At 42.0% G+C, this 21,202-nt stretch overlaps 1 protein-coding gene across 5 annotated transcripts in view; it reads right to left on the reverse strand.

Moving 5' to 3' along the window:
- Positions 1-21,202, reverse strand: part of FAM131A (family with sequence similarity 131 member A) — a 117,274-nt gene that overhangs the window by 25,420 nt on the left and 70,652 nt on the right. For all 5 annotated transcript variants that reach the window (XM_070754157.1, XM_070754158.1, XM_070754156.1 and 2 more), the window contains 2 exons: positions 7,459-7,552; positions 3,788-3,970 (listed from right to left, as the gene is read on the reverse strand). In XM_070754157.1, the coding sequence (XP_070610258.1) occupies positions 3,788-3,970; positions 7,459-7,528 (253 nt within the window). In that variant the 5' untranslated portion in view covers positions 7,529-7,552. The remainder of the gene's footprint in view (positions 1-3,787; positions 3,971-7,458; positions 7,553-21,202) is intronic.

Here is a 21,202-nt window from a genome sequence, read left to right on the forward strand (position 1 = left end):
TGACTAGAAAAGAGCAACTGTGTAAATACTACAGGAAATAAGAGAGTTCACCTGTGGTTGGGTGTAGTTCGACTAATTGGGGCTGCCGTTAAATTGGCAGCGTTCTGGCCTCTGAGCGTGGAACTTTATCCGTTCGGTGAAAAAGGAGGTGCTTTCGTTTCAGGATTCTCCAAGGACTCTCTTTGCTTTGATTCCAGGACTCTTAAACTAAACCATAGTCAAGTGTGTGAGTTGAAAACATTGGAAGGAGAGTGGCTGTGACGTCTTCACAGCTGCTTGTTATTTGCTTTGTGTTTGTTTATTGTTTTTCACAGCATTCAAGTCTGTTGCTTTGAAGGCGAGCCCTTTGACTACCAAAAGGGTGTTTTGCTTCTATTTTACTTCCGATAAAAAACAGTGTTATAGACTTTTCAAGTGTGTGTGTGTCTGAATTCCTACCTTTGCACTTAATTGGGGACTCGTGGCATGAAGCCCGGCAGAACAGTGGGTAAAATGAGAACCCAGATTGTTGGGGACCTAACAGCCACAGTTCACCACTCCTGATGTAAGTGAATGAAGTCACATGCCCCAAGGTTTCAGCTAAGCTGCAATGGAAGACTTTGGATACCAGCAAGAAGACAACCACCCAGAGAAGTAAACAGGTCCATTTGTGTGAAACGCTAGCATTTGGCGCCACGGTTTCCCGTGATTTAATGTAAAGTTTTCCTATGCATATTTATTCCCACTTGCGAGCAAGTTCCCCTCTTATTCATCAGAACCACTCAGAAAACAAACCCGTAGCTGGGAACCAGTCTTAATGAACTAATTAAGTCTTAATGAACTTCCTCCCTCCACTTACTTCTACTAGGATCTGATTAAAGTAGCAAATGAGCAGTGGGAAACATTTATAAAATATCCAGGCAAAATCCAATTAAACAATCATGACTTTGACCTCCAAACACCAGCCTGGAATTCGTTTCTCCTTCGTTTTGGTCCTGTCTGACGGTAGCTCATTCCCTCGGCATCAGCCAACTTTGTCAAGCTAAGGCGAGCAATTTACAAAGCATATGTAGAGACGGGCTACAAGAATGGTGGAAGGTCTTAAGCATAAAACGTATCAGGAAAGACTTCATAAACTCAATCTGTACAGTCTGGAGGACAGAAGGAAAAGGGGGGACATGATCGAAACATTTAAATATGTTAAAGGGTTAAATAAGGTCCAGGAGGGAAGTGTTTTTAATAGGAAAGTGAACACAAGAACAAGGGGACACAATCTGAAGTTAGTTGGGGGAAAGATCAAAAGCAGCATGAGAAAATATTATTTTACTGAAAGAGTAGTAGATCCTTGGAACAAACTTCCAGCAGACATGGTAGATAAATCCACAGTAACTGAATTTAAACATGCCTGGGATAAACATATATCCATCCTAAGATAAAATACAGAAAATAGTATAAGGGCAGACTAGATGGACCATGAGGTCTTTTTCTGCCGTCAGACTTCTATGTTTCTATGTAGGCCCCATTGAGGTTACATCCCCCTGCCCAATGATGGGCTCCGACAGGTACAGTCAGGTATGCATAGTGTGACCAGATGTCCCACTTTTAGCGGGACAGTCACACTTTTTCTTTCTTTCTTTCTTTCTTTCTTTCTTTCTTTCTTTCTTTCTTTCTTTCTTTCTTTCTTTCTTTCTGTATGTATGTATTTATTTATTTATTTATTTATTTATTTGATTAGATCGGAAACTCCAGATCATGCAGAATGCAGCTGCGAGAGCTATCATGGGCTTTCCTAAATATTCCCATGTTACTCCAACACTCCGCAGTCTGCATTGGTTGCCGATCGGTTTCCGGTCACAATTCAAAGTGTTGGTTATGACCTATAAAGTCCTTCATGGCACCGGACCAGAATATCTCCGGGACCGCCTTCTGCCGCATGAATCCCAGCGACCACTTAGGTCCCACAGAGTTGGCCTTCTCCGGGTCCCGTCGACTAAACAATGTCGTTTGGTGGGACCCAGGGGAAGAGCCTTCTCTGTGGCGGCCTCGACCCTGTGGAACCAACTCCCCCCAGATATCAGAGTTGCCCCCACCCTCCTTGCCTTTCGTAAGCTCTTAAAAACCCACCTCTGTCGTCAGGCATGGAGGAATTGAAATATTCCCTTCCCCATAGCTTATAAAATGTATATATGGCATGACTGCATGTATGACTGATTTCTTAAATTGAGGTTTTTAGATTTTTTAATATTAGATTTGTTTACGTTGTCTTTTTACTGTTGTTAGCCGCCCCGAGTCTGCGGAGCGGGGCGGCATACAAATCTAATGAATGAATGAATGAATGAATGAATGAATGAATGAATGAATGAATGAATGAGTAAGTAAGTAAGTAAGTAAGTAAGTAAGTAAGTAAGTAAGTAAGTAAGTAAGTAAGTAAGTAAATAAATAAATAAATAAATAAATAAATAAATAAATTTGTATGCTGCCCCTCTCCGAGGACTTGGAGCGGCTCACAACAAGAGAAAACAGTACAAATCCAATATGTAAAAAAACTGTTTAAAACCCTTAACATAAAAACAATCATACATCTCATACAGGCCATACATTCAGTGGAAACGGCCCAGGGGAATCAATTTCCGCAAGCTTGACGGCAGAGGTGGGTTTTGAGGAGTTTGCGAAAGGCAAGGAGGGTGGGGGCAGTCCTAATCTCCAAGGGGGAGTTGATTCCAGAGGGTCGGGGCCGCCACAGAGAAGGCTCTTCCCCTGGATCCCACCAGATGACATTGTTTAGTTGACGGAACCCGGAGAAGGCCAGCTCTGTGGGACCTAACCGGCCGCTGGGATTCGTGCCGCAGAAGGCGGTCCTGGAGATATTCTGGTGCGATGCCATTTGTCCGGCATCCCGCACCCTTTGAAAAACGTCCCGCTTTCCCCCCCTCCCAAACAGCCCCCTTGGGAAGAGGCCAGAGGGAGGGGTTTATGAGCTCTCCGCTGCTGCCTCGCCCTCCCCACCCCAACCCAGCTTGGCCGGAGGTCTCTGCGCTTAGTTCTGGCCAGCTGTGCACGGTCTTTGCTCGCCCGTTTCCCCACCCCACCTCTTCTCCCGCCTTCACCTCCATCCAGGCACCATTGGGGCAGGGAAGCCGGGCGGCTCCTGTGCTGCAGAGGTCCCGCCCGTCGGCCTCTGAGAGCAAAGGAGGAGTGGAAGCCCCGCCCTCTCTCTCCAGGTGAAGCTGCTCCTGGGCTGGAGCACCTACTGAGCCCCGGGGAAGGGACTGGGTTTGTGGGGGGGGGAGAGGAAGGGGATAAGAGGAAGGAAGGGAGAGAAAGAAAGAAAGGGAGGGAAGAAGAGAGAGAGATAAAAGAAAGAAAGAAAGAAAGAAAGAAAAAAGGAAGAAAGGAAGGAAGGAAGGAAGAAGGAAAGGAAGGAAGGAAGGAAGGAAGAGAGAAAGAGGGAGAGAAAGAGAGAAATAGAGAGAAAGGGAGGGAAGGAAAAGAGGAAGGAAGAGAGAAACAGAAAGAAAGGGGGAGAGAGAAAGAGAGAGGGGGGAGGGAAGGAGGGAGAGAGAAAGAAAGAGGAAGGAAGGAAGGAAGAGAGAGAAAGAGGGAGGAAGAAGAGAGAGATATTTTTTTTGCTATTTTTTTGGGGCTAAACGTTCCCCACCCACCACCCATGCCCTGCTCGATGGTGTCCCTCTTTCTCAATCTTAAAATCTGGTCACTTTATGTATGCAGCACTGGTAGAAAAAATTGGTCAGATATGCTTATGGGACTTCCTTGAGAGAGCTGTTGCCCTCCCCCCTTGCAGTCTCACCTGCGGCAAACCTGGCCTCCTGTTCTCCTTCACTGAGATCCGAATAGGAGTTGAAGGTGCTTTCCAAGGTCGCAGGAGAATCGATGGGTTTGCACCACCCTTTCCACTCGATCAGGTGGGCCACCCTGCCTTGCGCCATGGCGGTGGGCTTGGTCACATGGTCCTTCACCACCTGGGAAATACCTGCAACCGAAGGAACAGACAGCATTAGCTGGAGAGCTGCTGAGATGGTGGAGAACCCTGGCGACCATGAATGATGGACCTTGGAATTCTGATAATGGACAGACTCCATGTTCTAAAGAACACTTGTCCTTCTAAAAGATTCATGGCTTGTTTTGGTCTTCCTTCATCCCTTCTGATTGACCTCTCTTAATTAAAATATGCTTTCGTTTCTGCACGCATTCGTATTTTTAATGTTTTCATATTCGCGAGGAGGGCAGAGAGCATTTTAGGAGATTTTTTTAGAGAAGTGTGTTTCAATTCTGTGCCGCTTGAAGATGGGTGGACTTCAATTCCCAGAATTCCCCAGCTGACTGGGGAATTCTGGAAGTTGAAGTCCACCCATCTTCAAGGGGTCAAATATGGAAAGCACTAGCCTCGTGGTGGATCAGGCTGACCTACAAATAGGGACATGATCAAAAAATTGCAGTGAGAGAAACAAAGCAACAATAGCAGGCTGAAAAAAATATTTACTTACTTTTTATTTTATTTTATTTATTTTATTTATTTTATTTATTTTATTTATTTTATTTATTTTATTTATTTTATTTATTTTATTTATTTTATTTATTTTATTTATTATTTTATTTTATTATTTTATGTTATTATTTTATTTTATTTTATTTTATTATTTATTATTTATTTTATTTTATTATTATTTTATTTTATTTTTTTATTTTATTTTATTTTATTTTATTTTTTATTATTTATTTTATTTTATTTATTTTATTTTTTATTTTAATTTTAATTTTATTTATTTTATTTTATTTATTTTATTATTATTTATTATTATTATTTATTATTTTATTTTATTTTATTTTATTATTATTTATTTTATTTTATTTTATTTTATTTTATTTTTTTATTTATTATTTTATTTTATTTTATTTTATTTATTTTATTTTATCTTATTTTATTTTTTTATTATTTATTTTATTTTTTTTATTTTATTTTCTATTATTTTCTATTATTTTATTTTATTATTTGTCAAACATATTTAGGATAGTGGTAGTTTGCATAAACATAACATAACTAAAAAGTAACGATAAAAAAGGACAATAGGACAGGACAGGGGCAGTAGGCACAATGATGCGCTCATGCACGCCCCTTACAGACCTCTTAGACACGGGGAGAGGTCGACTGTAGACAATCTAAGGTTGACATTTTTAGGGTCTGGGGAAGAAATCACAGAGTCGGGTAGTGCACTCCAGGCATTGATCGCTCTATTGCCGAAGTCGTATTTTCTGCAGTCGAGTTTGGAGCAGTTTACATTGAGTTTGAATCTATTCCATGCTCCGGTATTGCTGCGGTTGAAGGTGAAGCCGTCATTAACAGGAAGGACATTTGGGTATATGATTTTTATGAACTGCCTTTAGATCAGTTCGGAGGCAACGTACTTGTAAATTGTCTAATCCCAGTATTTCAAGTCTGGTGGAATAAGGTATTTTGTTGCGAGCGGAGGAGTGATGGACTCTTCTTGTGAAATGTTTCTGGACTCTCTCGATTGTATTGTAAGTACGTACTTAAACCTTTTTAAATTACTAAAAAATGAACACATAATAGGTTTTATGAATAAGGCCATAAACCTTTAAGGTATTTGGATATTCTCTGGTTGGCTGGTCTTCTTTGGGCAACGTTTGAACGATTGGCACCCAAAGAGACAGAACAATGTCACCATGTGCCTAGAGGGATGTTTCCTCTCTCAATCACCAAGGGTTTTTGTTTAAAATAGTTTGGTTCCTTTGAATAGTGTGTGTGTGTGTTTGTGTTTGTGTGCGAAGGGACTTCGGGGGGGATCTTATATTTGGGACAAGCTCTGGCATTCTTCCTCTCTTTCTCTCTCTCTCTCTCCCTCTGTCTCTGCCTCTTTCTCCCTCTCTCTCTCTGTCTGTCTCTTTCTCTCTCTCGTTCTCTCTGTCTGTCTCTCTGTCTCTCCCTCTCTCTCTCACACACACACACTCTCTTTCTCTCCCTCTCTCTCTCTGTCTCTCCCCCTCTCTCCATCTCTCTCTCTTTCTCTCTCTGTTTATCTCTTTCTGTCTCTCTCTCTCTCTCTCTCTCTTTCTTTCTCTCTCTCTCTGTGTCTTTCTCTCTCTCTCTCTCTCCAAGCTGAACTTGATATGATAGCAGTGTTCTAATATTTGATTGGCTGCACAAAGAAGAAAGGGTCAAGCTATTCTCCAAAGCACCTGAAAGTCAGGACAAGAAGCAATGGATGGAAACAAATCAAGGAGATCCAACTTAGAAATAAGGAAAACTTTCTTGCCCTCTTCCTCTCTTTCTCTCTCCCTCTGTCTCTTTGTCTCTCTCTGTCTCTCTCTGTCTCTCTCTCTGTCTCTCTCTCTCCGGTGTCCTGTTCATTTTGCTACTCGAGTCAGCCTGGATTCTTGGCAGCTTTAGGACAAATATATTCCCTTTTCAAAAAACAAGAATTCCCAAAGTTGCTTGCCCTTGCTGTCTTCTTTCTAGGCCTGAAAGAGAGAGTGATGTGCCCAAAGTCATGCAGTTGGCTTCACGCCTAGGGCAGAACTCAAACTTGTGGTTTCTAGTCCTTCAGTCGTGACACTAAATTGGCTCTTGTTCTCAAGGTGAAGCAACATGGGCTTTGTGATACCTGAAGGGTCTTTGGTGCTATCTGACTTTGCTACTTTTCTTGCAGAGCTTTCATTACCCAAAATAGGTAACATCATGGGTGCTGGTCTTGTTATATTTGCCAAACAATATAAGTTATGTTCAGTGATGGGTTACCAAAATTTTTGCTGCTACACTGTGGGCATGGCTTATTTTGTGGGTGTGGCTTGATGGTCATGTGACCAGGTAGGAGTAACTTGACAGCCATGTGGCCAGGTGGGAGGGGGACGCCTCCATGGGGCCTCTCTAGGAATTTCCTGGGAGGAAACAGGGCTGGGAAAGGCGGGGAGAAGCATCCATGGGGCCTCTCTAGGAAGCTCCTGGGAGGAAACAGGGCCTCCACCCTCCCTGTGGTTTCCCCAATCGCACGCATTATTTGCTTTTACATTGATTCCTATGGGGAAAATTGCTTCTTCTTACAAACATTTCTACTTAAGAACCTGGTCACAGAACAAATTAAGTTCGTAAGTAGAGGTACCACTGTACTTTACTTTTCTTCTTAGCAAAATGTTTCTCTAAATAAGCTATCACCTTTACATTTAACCACTATAACAAACCACCCACAATACTATCATACAACTGCTATTACATCCACCATTGCAACCACCCACAAGCTACTAACTCCACCCATGCAAGGGTGTTATTTCTTTTATATAGGTTACAGCCAATCAGGTTGCAGCACAGTTAGTAACCCCATGATTACATACTGATTATGGCTTACATCAGCCATTGCTATGGTTACAGACCATTTTCCTGCATTATAATATTACTTCAGAAATAAACCTATTTCTGACATATGGCTGGGGTCTTCTACATCTTACCATGCAAGGAAGAGCGAGCGAGGGCTGCAATTTCCTGAATGGTCAACGCTCGCCGGGACTTGGGTAGCATTTCGATGGTGTCTTCAACATTTACCTGTGAAAGAGAAGAAACCAGAGATCATTTAGGAAGATTCACGTAGAAACATCCCAGTGTGCCTCTAGATCAGAGGTGGGGAACGATGGCCCCTTTAATGGCTTGTAGACTTCAACTCCCAGAATTCCTGAACCAGCCAATTACTTACGGGACCATCTTCTGCCTCATACATCCCAGTGGCTGGTCAGGGCTCACAGAGTCGGCCTTCTCTAGGTCCCGTCAGCCAATCAATGTTGTCTGGCAGGGCCTAGGGGACGAGCCTTCTCTGTGGCGGCCCCGCCCCTCTGGAATGAACTCCCTCTGGAGATACATACCACAGCCTCCCACTTGGTCTTTCTTAAAGCTCTGAAGACCTTCCTCTGCCTGCTCCCCATATAATGTAAATCATCTTATATCTACCCCGTTTCCCCCAAAATAAGATATCCTTTGATAATACCCTACGAGACTAAACTTTCAATCCTGGGCCTAGAAAGTCTAGAACTAAGATGCCTTAAACAAGATCTAAGTATTGCCCACAAGATCATATGCTGCAACGTCCTGCCTGTTGGCGACTACTTCAGCTTCAGCCACAACAACGCAAGAGCACACAACAGATTTAAACTTAATATTAACCGCTCCAAACTTGACTGTAAAAAATACGACTTCAGTAATCGAGTTGTCGAAGCGTGGAACTCATTACCGGACTCCATAGTGTCATCCCCAAATCCCCAACACTTACCCTTAGATTATCTACGGTTGACCTATCCAGATTCCTAAGAGGTCAGTAAGGGGCGAGTACAAGTGCACTAGAGTGCCTTCCGTCCCCTGTCCTATTGCTCTCCTATATCTCCTATTCCTTTCTTCTATTCCTATATCTCTTCTTCTATTCTTTCATTGATATGTTCTATTACTATACCTTCTTTTCTATTCTTTCTTAGATATATTTTACTATGAGTATCTCCTCTATAACTTTCATCATGTATTTTACTATGTGTATATAGATATATACCCACTAAAACCCTCATTGTGTATTGGACAAAATTAAAATAAATAAAATAAATAAAATAAATAAAATAAATAAAATAAATAAAATAAATAAAATAAATAAAATAAATAAAATAAATAAAATAAATAAAATAAATAAAATAAATAAAATAAATAAAATAAATAAAATAAATAAAATAAATAAAATAAATAAAATAAATAAAATAAATAAAATAAATAAAATAAATAAAATAAATAAAATAAATAATAAAATAAATAAGCCCAATGGAGCTTTTGTGTGCATGGAAATAAGGCCACACACTTATTTCAAAGTTCAAAAAAATATAAGACAGGGCCTTATTAACATACATAAAAAACCCCATATCTGTTCTAAAGCACCTGAAGGCAGGACAAGAAGTAAGGGAGGGAAGTTTATCAAAGAGAGAACCAACTTAGAATGAAGGAGAAATTTCCTGACTGTTAGAACAATTAATCAGTGGAACAATTTGCCTTCAGACGTGTTGATGCTCCAACACTGGAGGTTTTTAAGAAGAGGTTAGACAACCCTTTGTCTGAAGTGGTGCAGGGTTTCCTGCCTAAGCAGGGGGTTGGACTAGAAGACCTCCATGGTCCCTTCCAACTCTATTATTCTATTGTCAAGCCGGTGCAGAAATTGGTGATAAATTAACGGCTTGCCACACGGTCTATAGAAGGCCTGATGTTTGTGGGAACTTGGGAGGGGTGATTTTCACGAGCGAACAGATGCAGCCACAAAGCACTCTTTCCAGTGGTTCAAGGACATCCTATGCCAGCCCACCTGGGCGGAAGTGGAAGGAGAACTGGACATGCCTGCACAATCTGAGTAGGCAACGTGACAAATTTGTGGGTGGGGGACAAAGGATGTGAACTTTCAACAGTGGAAGTAATGTGCTGGTGTCTGGAGGCTGTCAGGGTCTGTATGGGTGCCAATAGGCTCAAGCTCAATCCAGATAAGACAGAGTGGCTGTGGGTACTGCCTCCCAAGGACACATCCATCTCTCCATCCATTATCCTGGGGGGGGGGATTGCTGACCTCCTCAGAGAAGGTCCGCAACTTGGGCATCCTCCTCAATCCACAGCTGACTTTAGAGCACCATCTTTCGGCTGTGACGAGGGGGACGTTTCCCCAGGTTCGCCTGGTGCACCAGTTGCGGCCCTATTTGGACAGAGAGTCTTTGCTCACGGTCACTCATGCCCTTATCACCCTGAGGTTCGAATACTGCAATGCTCTCTACATGGGGCTACCTTTGAAGAGAGTTCGGAAACATCAAATCATCCAAAATGCAGCTGTTGCGCGAACGGTTATGAGCCTTCCAAGGCATACAAATCTAATAACTAACTAAGTAACTAAGTAACCAAGTAACTAAGTAACTAAGTAAATAAGTAAATAAGCAAATAAGTAAATAAGTAAATAAGTAAATATCCATGTTTCATCAACACTCCGCGGACTGCACTGGCTGCCAATTAGTTTCCAGACACAATTCAAAGTGTTGGTTATGACCTACAAAGCCCTACATGGCATTGGGCCAGATGACCTCCGAGACCGCCTTCTGCCGCATGAATTCCAGCATCCGGTTAGGTCCCACAGAGTCGGCCTCCTCAGGGTCCCGTCAACCAGACAATGTCATTTGGCGGGGACTAGAGGAAGAGCCTTCCCTGTGGCAGCCCCGGCCCTCTGGAGTCAGCTCCCTCTGGAGATTCACACTGCCCCCACCATCCTTGTCTTTCATTAAAATTTAAAGACCTATTTATGCCACCAGGCCTGGGGCCATTATATCCTAGCCCCCTGACCAACGAGTGTCTTAGTATGTTTTGTGGAGTGAATGGTGATGAATGTTTTTTAAACTTTTGATAAAGTTGACCATAATCTCTTAATCCACAAATTAGAAAAAATGGGGTAGGTTACAACACATGCAGATGGATAAACAGTTGGCTGTCCAACCACATACAACGAGTTGTCCTCAATGGTTCCAAATCCACATGGAAGAAGGTAGGCAGTGGGGTACCACAGGGTTCCATCCTGGGCCCTGTTCTCTTCAATATTTTCATCAACGACCTGGATGAGGGAGTAGAAGGGGAACTAATCAAATTCACAGATGACACCAAGCTGGCAGGGGTAGCCAACACCCTAGAGGACAGGCTCAAAATACAGAAAGATCTAGACAGATTAACACTATGGGCCCACACTAACAACATGATGTTCAACGTCGACAAGAGCAAAGTTCTTCACCTTGGTAAAAAAAAAAAAACCTAGACACACATACAGCCTGGGAGAAACCCCACTTAGCAGTAGTGACTGTGAAAGAGATCTTGGAGTCTTGGTGGATAATCAACTAAACATGAGCCCCAAAAAGCCAACACTATCTTAAGCTGCATCAACAGGGGGATACACTCCAAGACCAGGGAAGTATTAATACCACCCTACTACGCCCTGGTCAGACCACATCTGGAGTACTGCATCCAGTTCTGGTCACCACACTTCAAAAGAGACATTGAAACTCTGGAGAAAGTGCAAAAAAGAGCAACCAAAATGATTACGGGACTTGAAACTAAGACTTACGAAGAGAGACTGCGGGAACTGGGCATGGATAGCCTAGAGAAAAGGAGGGCCAGAGGGGACATGATAGCTGTATACAGGTATATGAGGGGTTGCCACAGAGAGGAAGGGGTCACTCTATTCTCCAGAGCACCAGAGGGCCGGACGAGGAACAACAGCTGGAAGCTGACCAAGGAGAGATTCAACCTAATAGTAAGGAAGAACTTCCTGATGGTCAGAGCAATCAACCAGTGGAACAGCCTGCCTGCAGAGGTGGTGAACTCCCCAACTCTGGACACTTTGAAGAGGAGATTGGACTGCCACTTGGCTGGGGTGCTTTAAGATGCCTGCTCAGGCAGGGGATTGGACTTGATGACCTGCATGGTCCCTTTCAACTCTAACAATAAATAAATAAATAAACAAACTACATTGGAGCTTTTTAAAGTCTTTTTAGTCATATTAATTGGATTTTAGATGTATTTGCTATGTTCCTTTGACATGTTGTGAGCCGCCCGGAGTCGTCGGAGAGGGGTGGCATGCAAATCCAATAAATAAATAAATAGCAAATAAATAAATAATAAATTCAGGGGTTTTTTTTGGTGTAGATGCCAGGATGGCTCCAGCAATAAATTGGAACTTTGAGGAGTACTTCGACTGGGACTCTGATTTCGTGTGGATGCTACCTGGAACCTTGACACCTATAACTCTCAGGACTTATGACCGTAATTCACAGGCTCCTCTTCATTACTGTGGTAAGTCAAGGACCACCCAAATCCATTTGCCCTTGGCAATATCCATTTTTAGATTTGGCTCCTTCCAAGAACAGTAACTTTTCTCTTCTTCCTTGATCAGCCCAACCCGTCCCCTTCCAGTCGTCTCTTTTTCCCTCCTCTTAACTCCAAACGGGATTCACCTTCTGAAAAGCACCAGCGGACAAAACGAAAGACCATGACGTTTCTTTATTAAATCCCACCAGCTCAGAACCATCAAACTCAACAAAAGACGATCCCTCGCCAAGCGATAAATGCGGCATGATTGCGCTGCGTGAAATGGAGAAGTCATTCCATGACCTGCTCTGCCTTCCAGAGCAGGCAAGCAAAAAAATAAAATTATTATAAGTTGGATTTGGACGACACGGTTCTATTTGGGGTCGTTTTGTTTTTGCTTGGTTTTTTTGTTTATTTCTTTTAGCAATTCTGGCTGAGAGTTGAAGTCCACATGTTGTAAACTGCATTGGAGTTTTTAAAAGTCTTTTTAGTCATATGAATTGGATTTTTAAATGTATTTGCTATGTTCTTTTGATATGTTGTGAGCCGCCCCGAGTCGTCAGAGAGGGGCGGCATACAAATCCAATTAATTAATAAATAAGAAATAAATAAATAATAAATTCATGTTTAAGGCGACAGGTGAGGGATCCCATGATAGATCATCGTGACCGGTGAGGTGACACATCATAGAATACAGCTCATCTGTTTGAAACCCATACCTCATTTCTGACATTAACACTCTCAAAAATGTCCAAAGATACTTCACCAGAAGAGCCCTTCACTCCTCTACCCGTAACAGAATTCCCTACAAAACTAGACTTTCAATCCTGGGTTTTGAAAGCTTAGAACTACGACACCTTAAACATGATCTAAGTATCACCCACAAGATCATATGCTGCAATGTCCTGCCTGTCAAAGATTACTTCAGCTTCAACCACAACAACACAAGAGCACACAACAGATTCAAGCTTAATATTAACCGCTCAAAACTTGACTGTAAAAAATACAACTTTAGTAATCAGGTTGTCGAAGCATGGAACTTATTACAGTATCATCCCCTAACCCCCAACAATTTATCCTTAGACTATCCATGGTTGACCTCTCCAGATTCCTAAGAGGTCAGTAAGGGGTGTACATAAGCGCACTAGAGTGCCTTCCATCCCCTGTCCTATAGTCTCTCCTATATCTTCTCTACTATAGCCTCTATAACCTTCATTGTGTATTATTGTGTATTGGACTGACTAACAAACAAACAAACAAACAAACAAACAAATAAATAAATAAATAAATTGTGTCCCCTTCTTCTTGTGTTCCCTTTCCTATTAAAAACACTTCCCTGCTGAACCTTATTCAACCCTTTAACATATTTAAATGTTTCGATCATGTCCCCCCTTTTCCTTCTCTCCTCCAGACTATACAGATTGAGTTCATTAAGTCTTTCCTGATACATTTTATGCTTAAGATCTTCCACCTAGCCTGTCTTTGGACCCATTCAATTTGATCAATCTCTTTTTGTAGGTGAGGTCCCCAGAACTGAACACAGTATTCCTCATGGGGTCTCACCAGCGCTCTATACAGCGGGATCACAATCTCCCTCTTCCTGCTTGTTACACCTCTAGCTATGCAGCCAAGCATTCTTCTTGCTTTCCCTACTGCCTCTCCTTGATTACTTTCCATCCATCATTTCTTGTCTTGCCCTCTGGCATTTTGGAAAATAATTTGACTCCCTCTTCTTTGTGGCAGCCCCTCAATTACTGGGATTCTGCTACCATGTCTCGCTTGGTCCTTCTTTTCACTCGACCAAACATATACCCAATTCCTGCAACTTTTCTTCCTATATTTTAACCTCCAGTCCCCTAATCATCTTGGTTGCTCTTCTCTTCACTCTTTCTAGAGTTTCAAGATCTTTTATGCATTGTGGCGACCAAAACCGGGTGCAGTATTCCACACACACACACACACACATATATTCTGTTGGATCACCCTAGTATATTGAAGGAATGTCACAGCTCCTTTTTGCCTCTAGGCCCAACCCAGGGCCCTTTCAAGGCACTTAATTTATTCATACCCAACAAACTATGTTCTGTATGTATCACATATTTTTGCTGAATATTTAAAATTAAGGGAGACTAGGATAGCGCTATTTCGGCCTTGTTCTGGCCTCATCAGCTAGCCATACCCTTATTGGGATTTGATCCTGGGGCCTCTGCCTTGTAAGGCAGAGAATTAACCACTAGGCCACCAGATCTCGTCCCTTCAGCTTTGTACCAGGGAGGGGCTATATGTTTTTTTCTGTTGGATCACCCTGGTATATTGAAGGAACGTCACAGCTCCTTTTTGCCTCTAGGCCCAACCCACCCAACAACAAAAAAACATATAGCCCCTCCCTGGTACAAAGCTGAAGGGATCAGATCTGGTGGCCTAGTGGTTAATTCTCTGCCTTACAAGGCAGAGGCCCCAGGATCAAATCCCAGTAAGGGTATGGCTAGCTGATGAGGCCAGAGCAAGGCCAAAATAGCGCTATCCTAGTCTCCCTTAATTTTAAATATTCAGCAAAAATATATGATACATACATACATACATACATACATACATACATACATGCCTTCGTTTGCATGATATCGAATTGACCACAATGCGTTTTTCAAATTTCACCATAGAATCAGAAGGAAAAGGCTGCAGTCTACAATTAAAGTGAACATAGATTTGAAAGGGCTGGATTGGAGCCTCTTGCTGGAATAAGGAAACAAATTAAATAACGTAAATCAAGGCTTTCAAGGCTGATGACCAACAGGGGGATAAAAAAAGAAGAAGAAGCAGACAGTTTATAAGGTTACAAAGAATAACTACCGTCTTGAAAACAGTCCTTAAAAAACCTCAATGAACTCAAAAAAATTGCACAAAACAGCTTGTCCTTGCCTTACGACGACAATTGCACCCAAAGTGTATGTATACATACATATTACACACAGCAGGCACAGAAAAATATACCTTATCTACTATATAAACTGTATGTGTATATGTACACACACAAGCACAGCTCTTCTAAAATTATACACATTCAAGCTCATTTACTGCGATAGGAAAAACATACCCAGAGCCCAGAAGGGAAAAAAAAGAAAAAAAATTCAATTTTTTTCTACCAATTCTGCGTACTCGGCCGAAATTGTTCATACCTGACCGTACCCGTAGGAGCCCATCACTGAATCTGCTGTTGCCACACTGCCCAACCAATTGCACAATTGGGAATAAGGGCACTGGGAGATGGACATTCCCTATGCTGACTTTGCATCGTACAGACCTGCTTTAAACCAGACTTTATGGACTGCTGTTTTGCGGTTGAATGAACTCATTCGTTTTCCAGAGTCCAGCTGAATAAACAGAGTCCAGTTTACATTCAAGTATGTGGTGTTTTTCTTACTGGTGTCAAACTGACAGTCTCAAAATGGACTGACAGTCTCAAAATGGGTGAGCAGTGTGGTCGGGCAGTAGGAAAAGCAAGTAGGATGTTTGGCTGCATAGCTAGAGGTATAACAAGCAGGAAGAGGGAGATTGTGATCCCGCTGTATAGAGCGCTGGTGAGACCACATTTGGAATACTGTGTTCAGTTCTGGAGACCTCACCTACAAAAAGATATTGACAAAATTGAACGGGTCCAAAGACGGGCTACAAGAATGGTGGAAGGTCTTAAGCATAAAACGTATCAGGAAAGACTTCATGAACTCAATCTGCATAGTCTGGAGGACAGAAGAAAAAGGGGGAACATGATTTAAATATATTAAAGGGTTAAATAAGGCTCAGGAGGGAAGTGTTTTTAATAGGAAAGTGAACACAAGAACAAGGGGATATAATCTGAAGTTAGTTGGGGGAAAGATCAAAAGCAAAGTGAGAAAATATTATTTTACTGAAAGAGTAGTAGATCCTTGGAACAAACGTCCAGCAGACGTGATTGGTAAATCCACAGTAACTGAATTTAAACATGCCTGGGATAAACATATATCCATTGTAAGATACAATACAGGAAATAGTATAAGGGCAGACTAGATGGACCATGAGGTCTTTTTCTGCCGTCAGTCTTCTATGTTTCTATGTTTCTAATCCGGAGTTTGGATCTTTGAGAAAATGGTTGTAAGTTGAGGACTATCGAGGAGTCCATGCCTTGAAACATGGAGGTTTGATTTAAAAGTCATAACTAATCTGGGTTTAATTTCCTCCCTCCCTCATCAGTTGTCAGCTTCTCTTTCTCAAATCAGGCGAGAGCCGTTTCATCGTTTAGTAAAGATTATGATACAATTGTGCGTCCAATTCTTTATTTATTTTATTTATTTATTTTTTGTTCCAATACAAATTGAAAGTTAAAGAGAATAAAAACATGTCGTAGTAAATATCAGGGAAAGGATAGAAGAAAAGATATGAGAATAGAATACGTCAATGAAGAATAGAGGAAAAGATATACGAATGGGAGAAAAGATATATAAAATATAGGAGAGACAATTGGACATGGGATGGAAGGCACACTAGTGCACTTATGCACGCCCCTTACTGACCTCTAAGGAACCTGGTGAGGTCAATCGTGGACAAGAGTCCGGTAATGAGTTCCACACTTTGACAATTCGATTGCTAAAGTCATATTTTTTACAGTCAAGTTTGGAGCGGTTGATACTAAGTTTGAACCTGTTGCGTGCTCTTGTGTTATTGCGGTTGTAGCTGAAGTAGTCGTTGACAGGCAGGACGTTGCGGCATATGATCTTGTGGGCAATACTTAGATCATGTTTAAGGCGGCGTAGTTCTAGGCTTTCTAGACCCAGGATTGTAAGTCTAGTTTCATAGGGTATTCTGTTTCGAGTGGTGGAGTGAAGGGCTCTTCTGGTGAAGTATCATTGGACATTTTCGAGGGTGTTGATGTCCAAAATGCGGTGTGGGTTCCAGACAGATAAGCTGTATTCCATGATGGGTCTGGTGAAAATTTTGTAAGCTCTGGAAAGTAGTGTGAGATTGCCAGAGCAGAAGCTACGTAGGATCAGATTGACAATGCTAGAAGCCTTTTTAGCGATATTGTTGCAGTGGGCTTTGGCACTTAAGTCATTTGATATTAGTATTCCATGGTATTTTACTGAGTGGGGGTTGTTTGTGAGATTTTGTTTATTTACTTTGTATACGAGGTTCGGATTCTTTTTGCCGATGTGGAACTGTTGAGGATCTGGCAGATTATGAATTTCAGAAAGGATTTCTTTCAAAGCACCTGTTCACCCCTTTCCAGTAGGCTGTATACAAATATTAGAAACATAGAAACATAGAAGATTGACGGCAGAAAAAGACCTCATGGTCCATCTAGTCTGCCCTTATACTATTTCCTGTATTTTATCTTACAATGGATATATGTTTATCCCAGACATGTTTAAATTCAGTTACTGTGGATTTTCCAACCACGTCTGCTGGAAGTTTGTTCCAAGGATCTACTACTCTTTCAGTAAAATAATATTTTCTCAGGTTGCTTTTGATCTTTCCCCCAACTAACTTCACATTGTGTCCCCTTGTTCTTGTGTTCACTTTCCTATTAAAAACACTTCCCTCCTGAACCTTATTTAACCCTTTAACATAATTAAATGTTTCGATCATGTCCCCCCTTTTCCTTCTGTCCTCCAGACTATACAGATTGAGTTCATGAAGTCTTTCCTGATACGTTTTATGCTCAAGACCTTCCACCATTCTTGTAGCCCGTCTTTGGACCCGTTCAATTTTGTCAATTTCTTTTTGTAGGTGAGGTCTCCAGAACTGTACACAGTATTCCAAATGTGATCTCACCAGCACTCTATATAGCGGGATCATAATCTCCCTCTTCCTGCTTGTTATACCTCTAGCTATGCAGCCAAGCATCCTACTTGCTTTCCCTACCGCCTGACTGCACTGTTCACCCATTTTGAGACTGTCAGAAATCACTACCCCTAAATCCTTTTCTTCTGAAGTTTTTGCTAACACAGAACTGCCAATGCAATACTCAGATTGGGGATTCCTTTTCCCCATTATATTATGAATATAACGGAGAATTTGGGTCTTTCCGTTCTTTCAGGCCTTATAAATTATTTGTCTCTAGTTTGAATTTTTAAAGCCTCCCCCCCCCCCCCCCCTCTGATTTACTTCTGGGCTATTTCTTTCCTTGGATGCTAATCGCCGTGCTTTCCAAAAGCCTCTGTGCCTTGACCTTCATATTATAGGGATTTCAAAACAGGAAGCAAATTACGATGGTGAAAAAAATACCAACTGTGCCTTCAGTCTGTTGATAGTTTCAGTAATTCTTTACAGGGCCATAAAGTGTATTAGATGCTTGTGTAAAAGTAAATAAATGTGCGTGGAGGAGGTAAAAGTTTAGGAAGTTCTGGTTACAGCAACATATGGTAAATGGGCAAGAAATGCAATGTTATTAGACATTATGGTCATTTCTATTCCTAGCCTCAGTGCTGGGAGGGAAGAAGTAATATTATTACTGATGTGATCAAAATGCCGCCATCCACACTGTTGTTTCTCAACTCCAGCTGTTTTAAGATGGGTGGATTTCAACTCCCAGAATTCCTCAGCTCAGTTCTATTACAAGTTTTGTTGTTGTTAGCCACCAAGTTGTGTCCCCGTGGACAATGTTCCTCCAGGTCAGGGGTCCCCAAATGTTTTACACAGGGGGCCAGTTCACTGTCCCTCAGACTGTTGGAGGGCCGGACTATAAAAAAACCCCTATGAACAAATCCCTATGCCCACTACACATACCTTATTTAAAGTAAAAAACAAAATGGGAACAAATACAATATTTAAAATAAAGAAGAAGTAATAAGTAATTAAGTAATTAATTAATAATTAAGTAATTAAGTAATTTATACATCTTTATTAACAAGTAAACTTAAACTTAAATCAACAAACTCCATTTCTCCTTCTTTCCTTCCTTCCCTCCTTCCTCTCCACTTCTCTCTTCCCTCTTCCTTTTCTCTCATTTGTTTCATTTTCCTCTCCCTCGTTCCTTCCCTCCATCATTTTCTCATTTTTCTCTTTTTTTCTCTCTCTCTCTTTCCATCTCTCCCTCTTCCTTTCTCTCTCCCTCTCTATCTCTCCCTCTTTCTCTTTCTTTCTCTCTCTCTTCTCTCTTTCTCTCACTCACTGTTTCTAACTCTCCCTTTTTGTATCTCTCACACTTTCTCTCTCTCCCCCTCTCTCTATTTCTCCCTTTCTATCTCTCCTCTTCATTTCTCTCTCCCTCTCTATTTCTCCCTCTTATTATATCGATCGGTAAAATCTCGTGTGCTGCCGCGGGCCAGTTAAAAGACCTCAGCGGGCCGCATCCGGCCCACGGGCCATAGTTTGGGGACCACTGCTCCAGGTCTTTTTATTCTCTACCATCTTCTGCAGTCCGTTTAAGCTCCCGCCGACTGCTTCGGCGACTCCATCCAGCCACCTCGTTCTCTGTCGTCCCCTTTTTTGCCCTCTATTGTTCCCAGCATTAGGCTCTCCTCCAGTGAGTCCTTACCAATAATAACAATAAAAATAACCACAGAGTTGGAAGGGACCTTGGAGGTCTTCTAGTCCAACCCGCTGCTTAGGCAGGAAACCTTACACTACTTCAGATAGATGGTTATCCGACATCTTCTTAAAAACTTCCAGTGTTGGAGCATTCACAACTTCTGGAGGCAAGCTGTTCCACTGATCAATTGTTCTGACTGTCAGGAAATTTCTCCTTAGTTCTAAGTTGCTTCTCTCCTTGTTTAGTTTCCACCCATTGCTTCTTGTTCTACCTTCAGGTGCTTTGGAGAATAGATTTAGATTTGATTTAGATTTAATTGGATTTGTATGCCACCCCTCTCCAAGGACTTGGGGTGGCTCACAGCATGTACAGAAAAAAACAGAAAAGGGTAACTACAATCCATTTAATGATACATTAAAAACAATCTATAAAATTCTAATTAAAAAAACTATCAATACCATACATTCAACAATCAAATTAAAACATTCATTGGTCAGGGGAGACGATCTACGGAACCCCAGGCCTGGTGGCAAAGATGAGTTTTTAAACTCTTTTGGAAGGCAAGGAGGGTGGGGGGAGTTGATTCCAGAGGGCCGGGGCCCCTACAGAGAAGGCTCTTCCCCTGGGTCCTGCCAGCCGATATTGTTTGGTCGACGGGACCCTAAGGAGACCAACTCTGTGGGACCTCACTGGTCGCTGTGATTTGTGCGGCAGAAGGCGGTCTCGGAGGTATTCTGGTCCGATGCCATGTAGGGCTTTATAGATCATAAACAACACATTTTTAATTGTGCCCGGAAATAGATCAGTAGCCAATGCAGTCCGCGGAGTGATGACGAGATATGGGCATGTCTCGGAAGGCCCAGAACTGTTTGTGCAGCTTCATTTTGGACAAGTTGATGTTTCCAGACACTCTTCAAAGGTAGCCCCATGTAGAGAGCATTGCAGTAGTCGAACCTCAATGTGATAAGGGCATGAGTGACCAGAGTCAATAGGTGGACTCTTTCTTCTTTGTGGCAACCCCTGAGATATTGAGACACTGCTATCATGTCTGCTTATTTTCATTAAACTAGCCATGCCCAGTTCTTGCAACTGTTCTTCATAGTTGGCCAAAGTATTTCAGTTTCATCTTCAGGATCTGGCCTTCTAAAAAGCAGATGGACTTCCGGTTTGTATGTCATGTTGGTACGGAGCAGCAAATTGAGCCCCGTGAGCTGCTGCTGTGTTTTTTGTGATTTTCAGAGGCCCATAGGTGAAGCTGATCTCAGAGGGAGCAGTGGCAAAAGGAGAAAACCTCGAGACATCAGAGGAGAAAGGCAATCTCCCCAGACAGGGGAAGGCAAAGTTGGCTCTTCTATGACATGTGGACTTCAACTCCCAGAATTCCTGAGCTAGCATGATTGGCTCAGGAATTCTGGGAGTTGAAGTCCACATGTCATAGAAGATCCAACTTTGCCTATCCTTGTCCCCAGATAGCGAGAGGAAGCCCCTCAGTCCGTTGCAAAAGATATTGATTCATTGAGCTGATCCCAAAGCGTCAAAGAGTGACGAGAAGAGAGAAGCGGTGAGTGAAAAACAGCCGGGATGAATGATGGAAAGTGGACAAAAGTGGATTATTGACATCTAAAAGGACGAAGCGAGAAGGAGATCCTTTCTGGTGGAGTTGGAGATATTGAAGATGACAGAGAGTGGCTTTCGGAAGGTCAAAGCAGTGAAGGGACAGTGGGAGCAGAAGTTGCAGAAATGGGCATTGAAAACATAATAGAGTGGACATTGGAGAGGAGGTGAAGGATTGATTTAATCTATGAACCATACTGCGGAAGGATTTAAAAGACGAATTGGAA

The sequence above is a fragment of the Erythrolamprus reginae genome, chromosome 5, assembly GCF_031021105.1.
Source record: "Erythrolamprus reginae isolate rEryReg1 chromosome 5, rEryReg1.hap1, whole genome shotgun sequence".
Classification (NCBI taxonomy): Eukaryota; Metazoa; Chordata; class Lepidosauria; order Squamata; family Dipsadidae; genus Erythrolamprus; species Erythrolamprus reginae.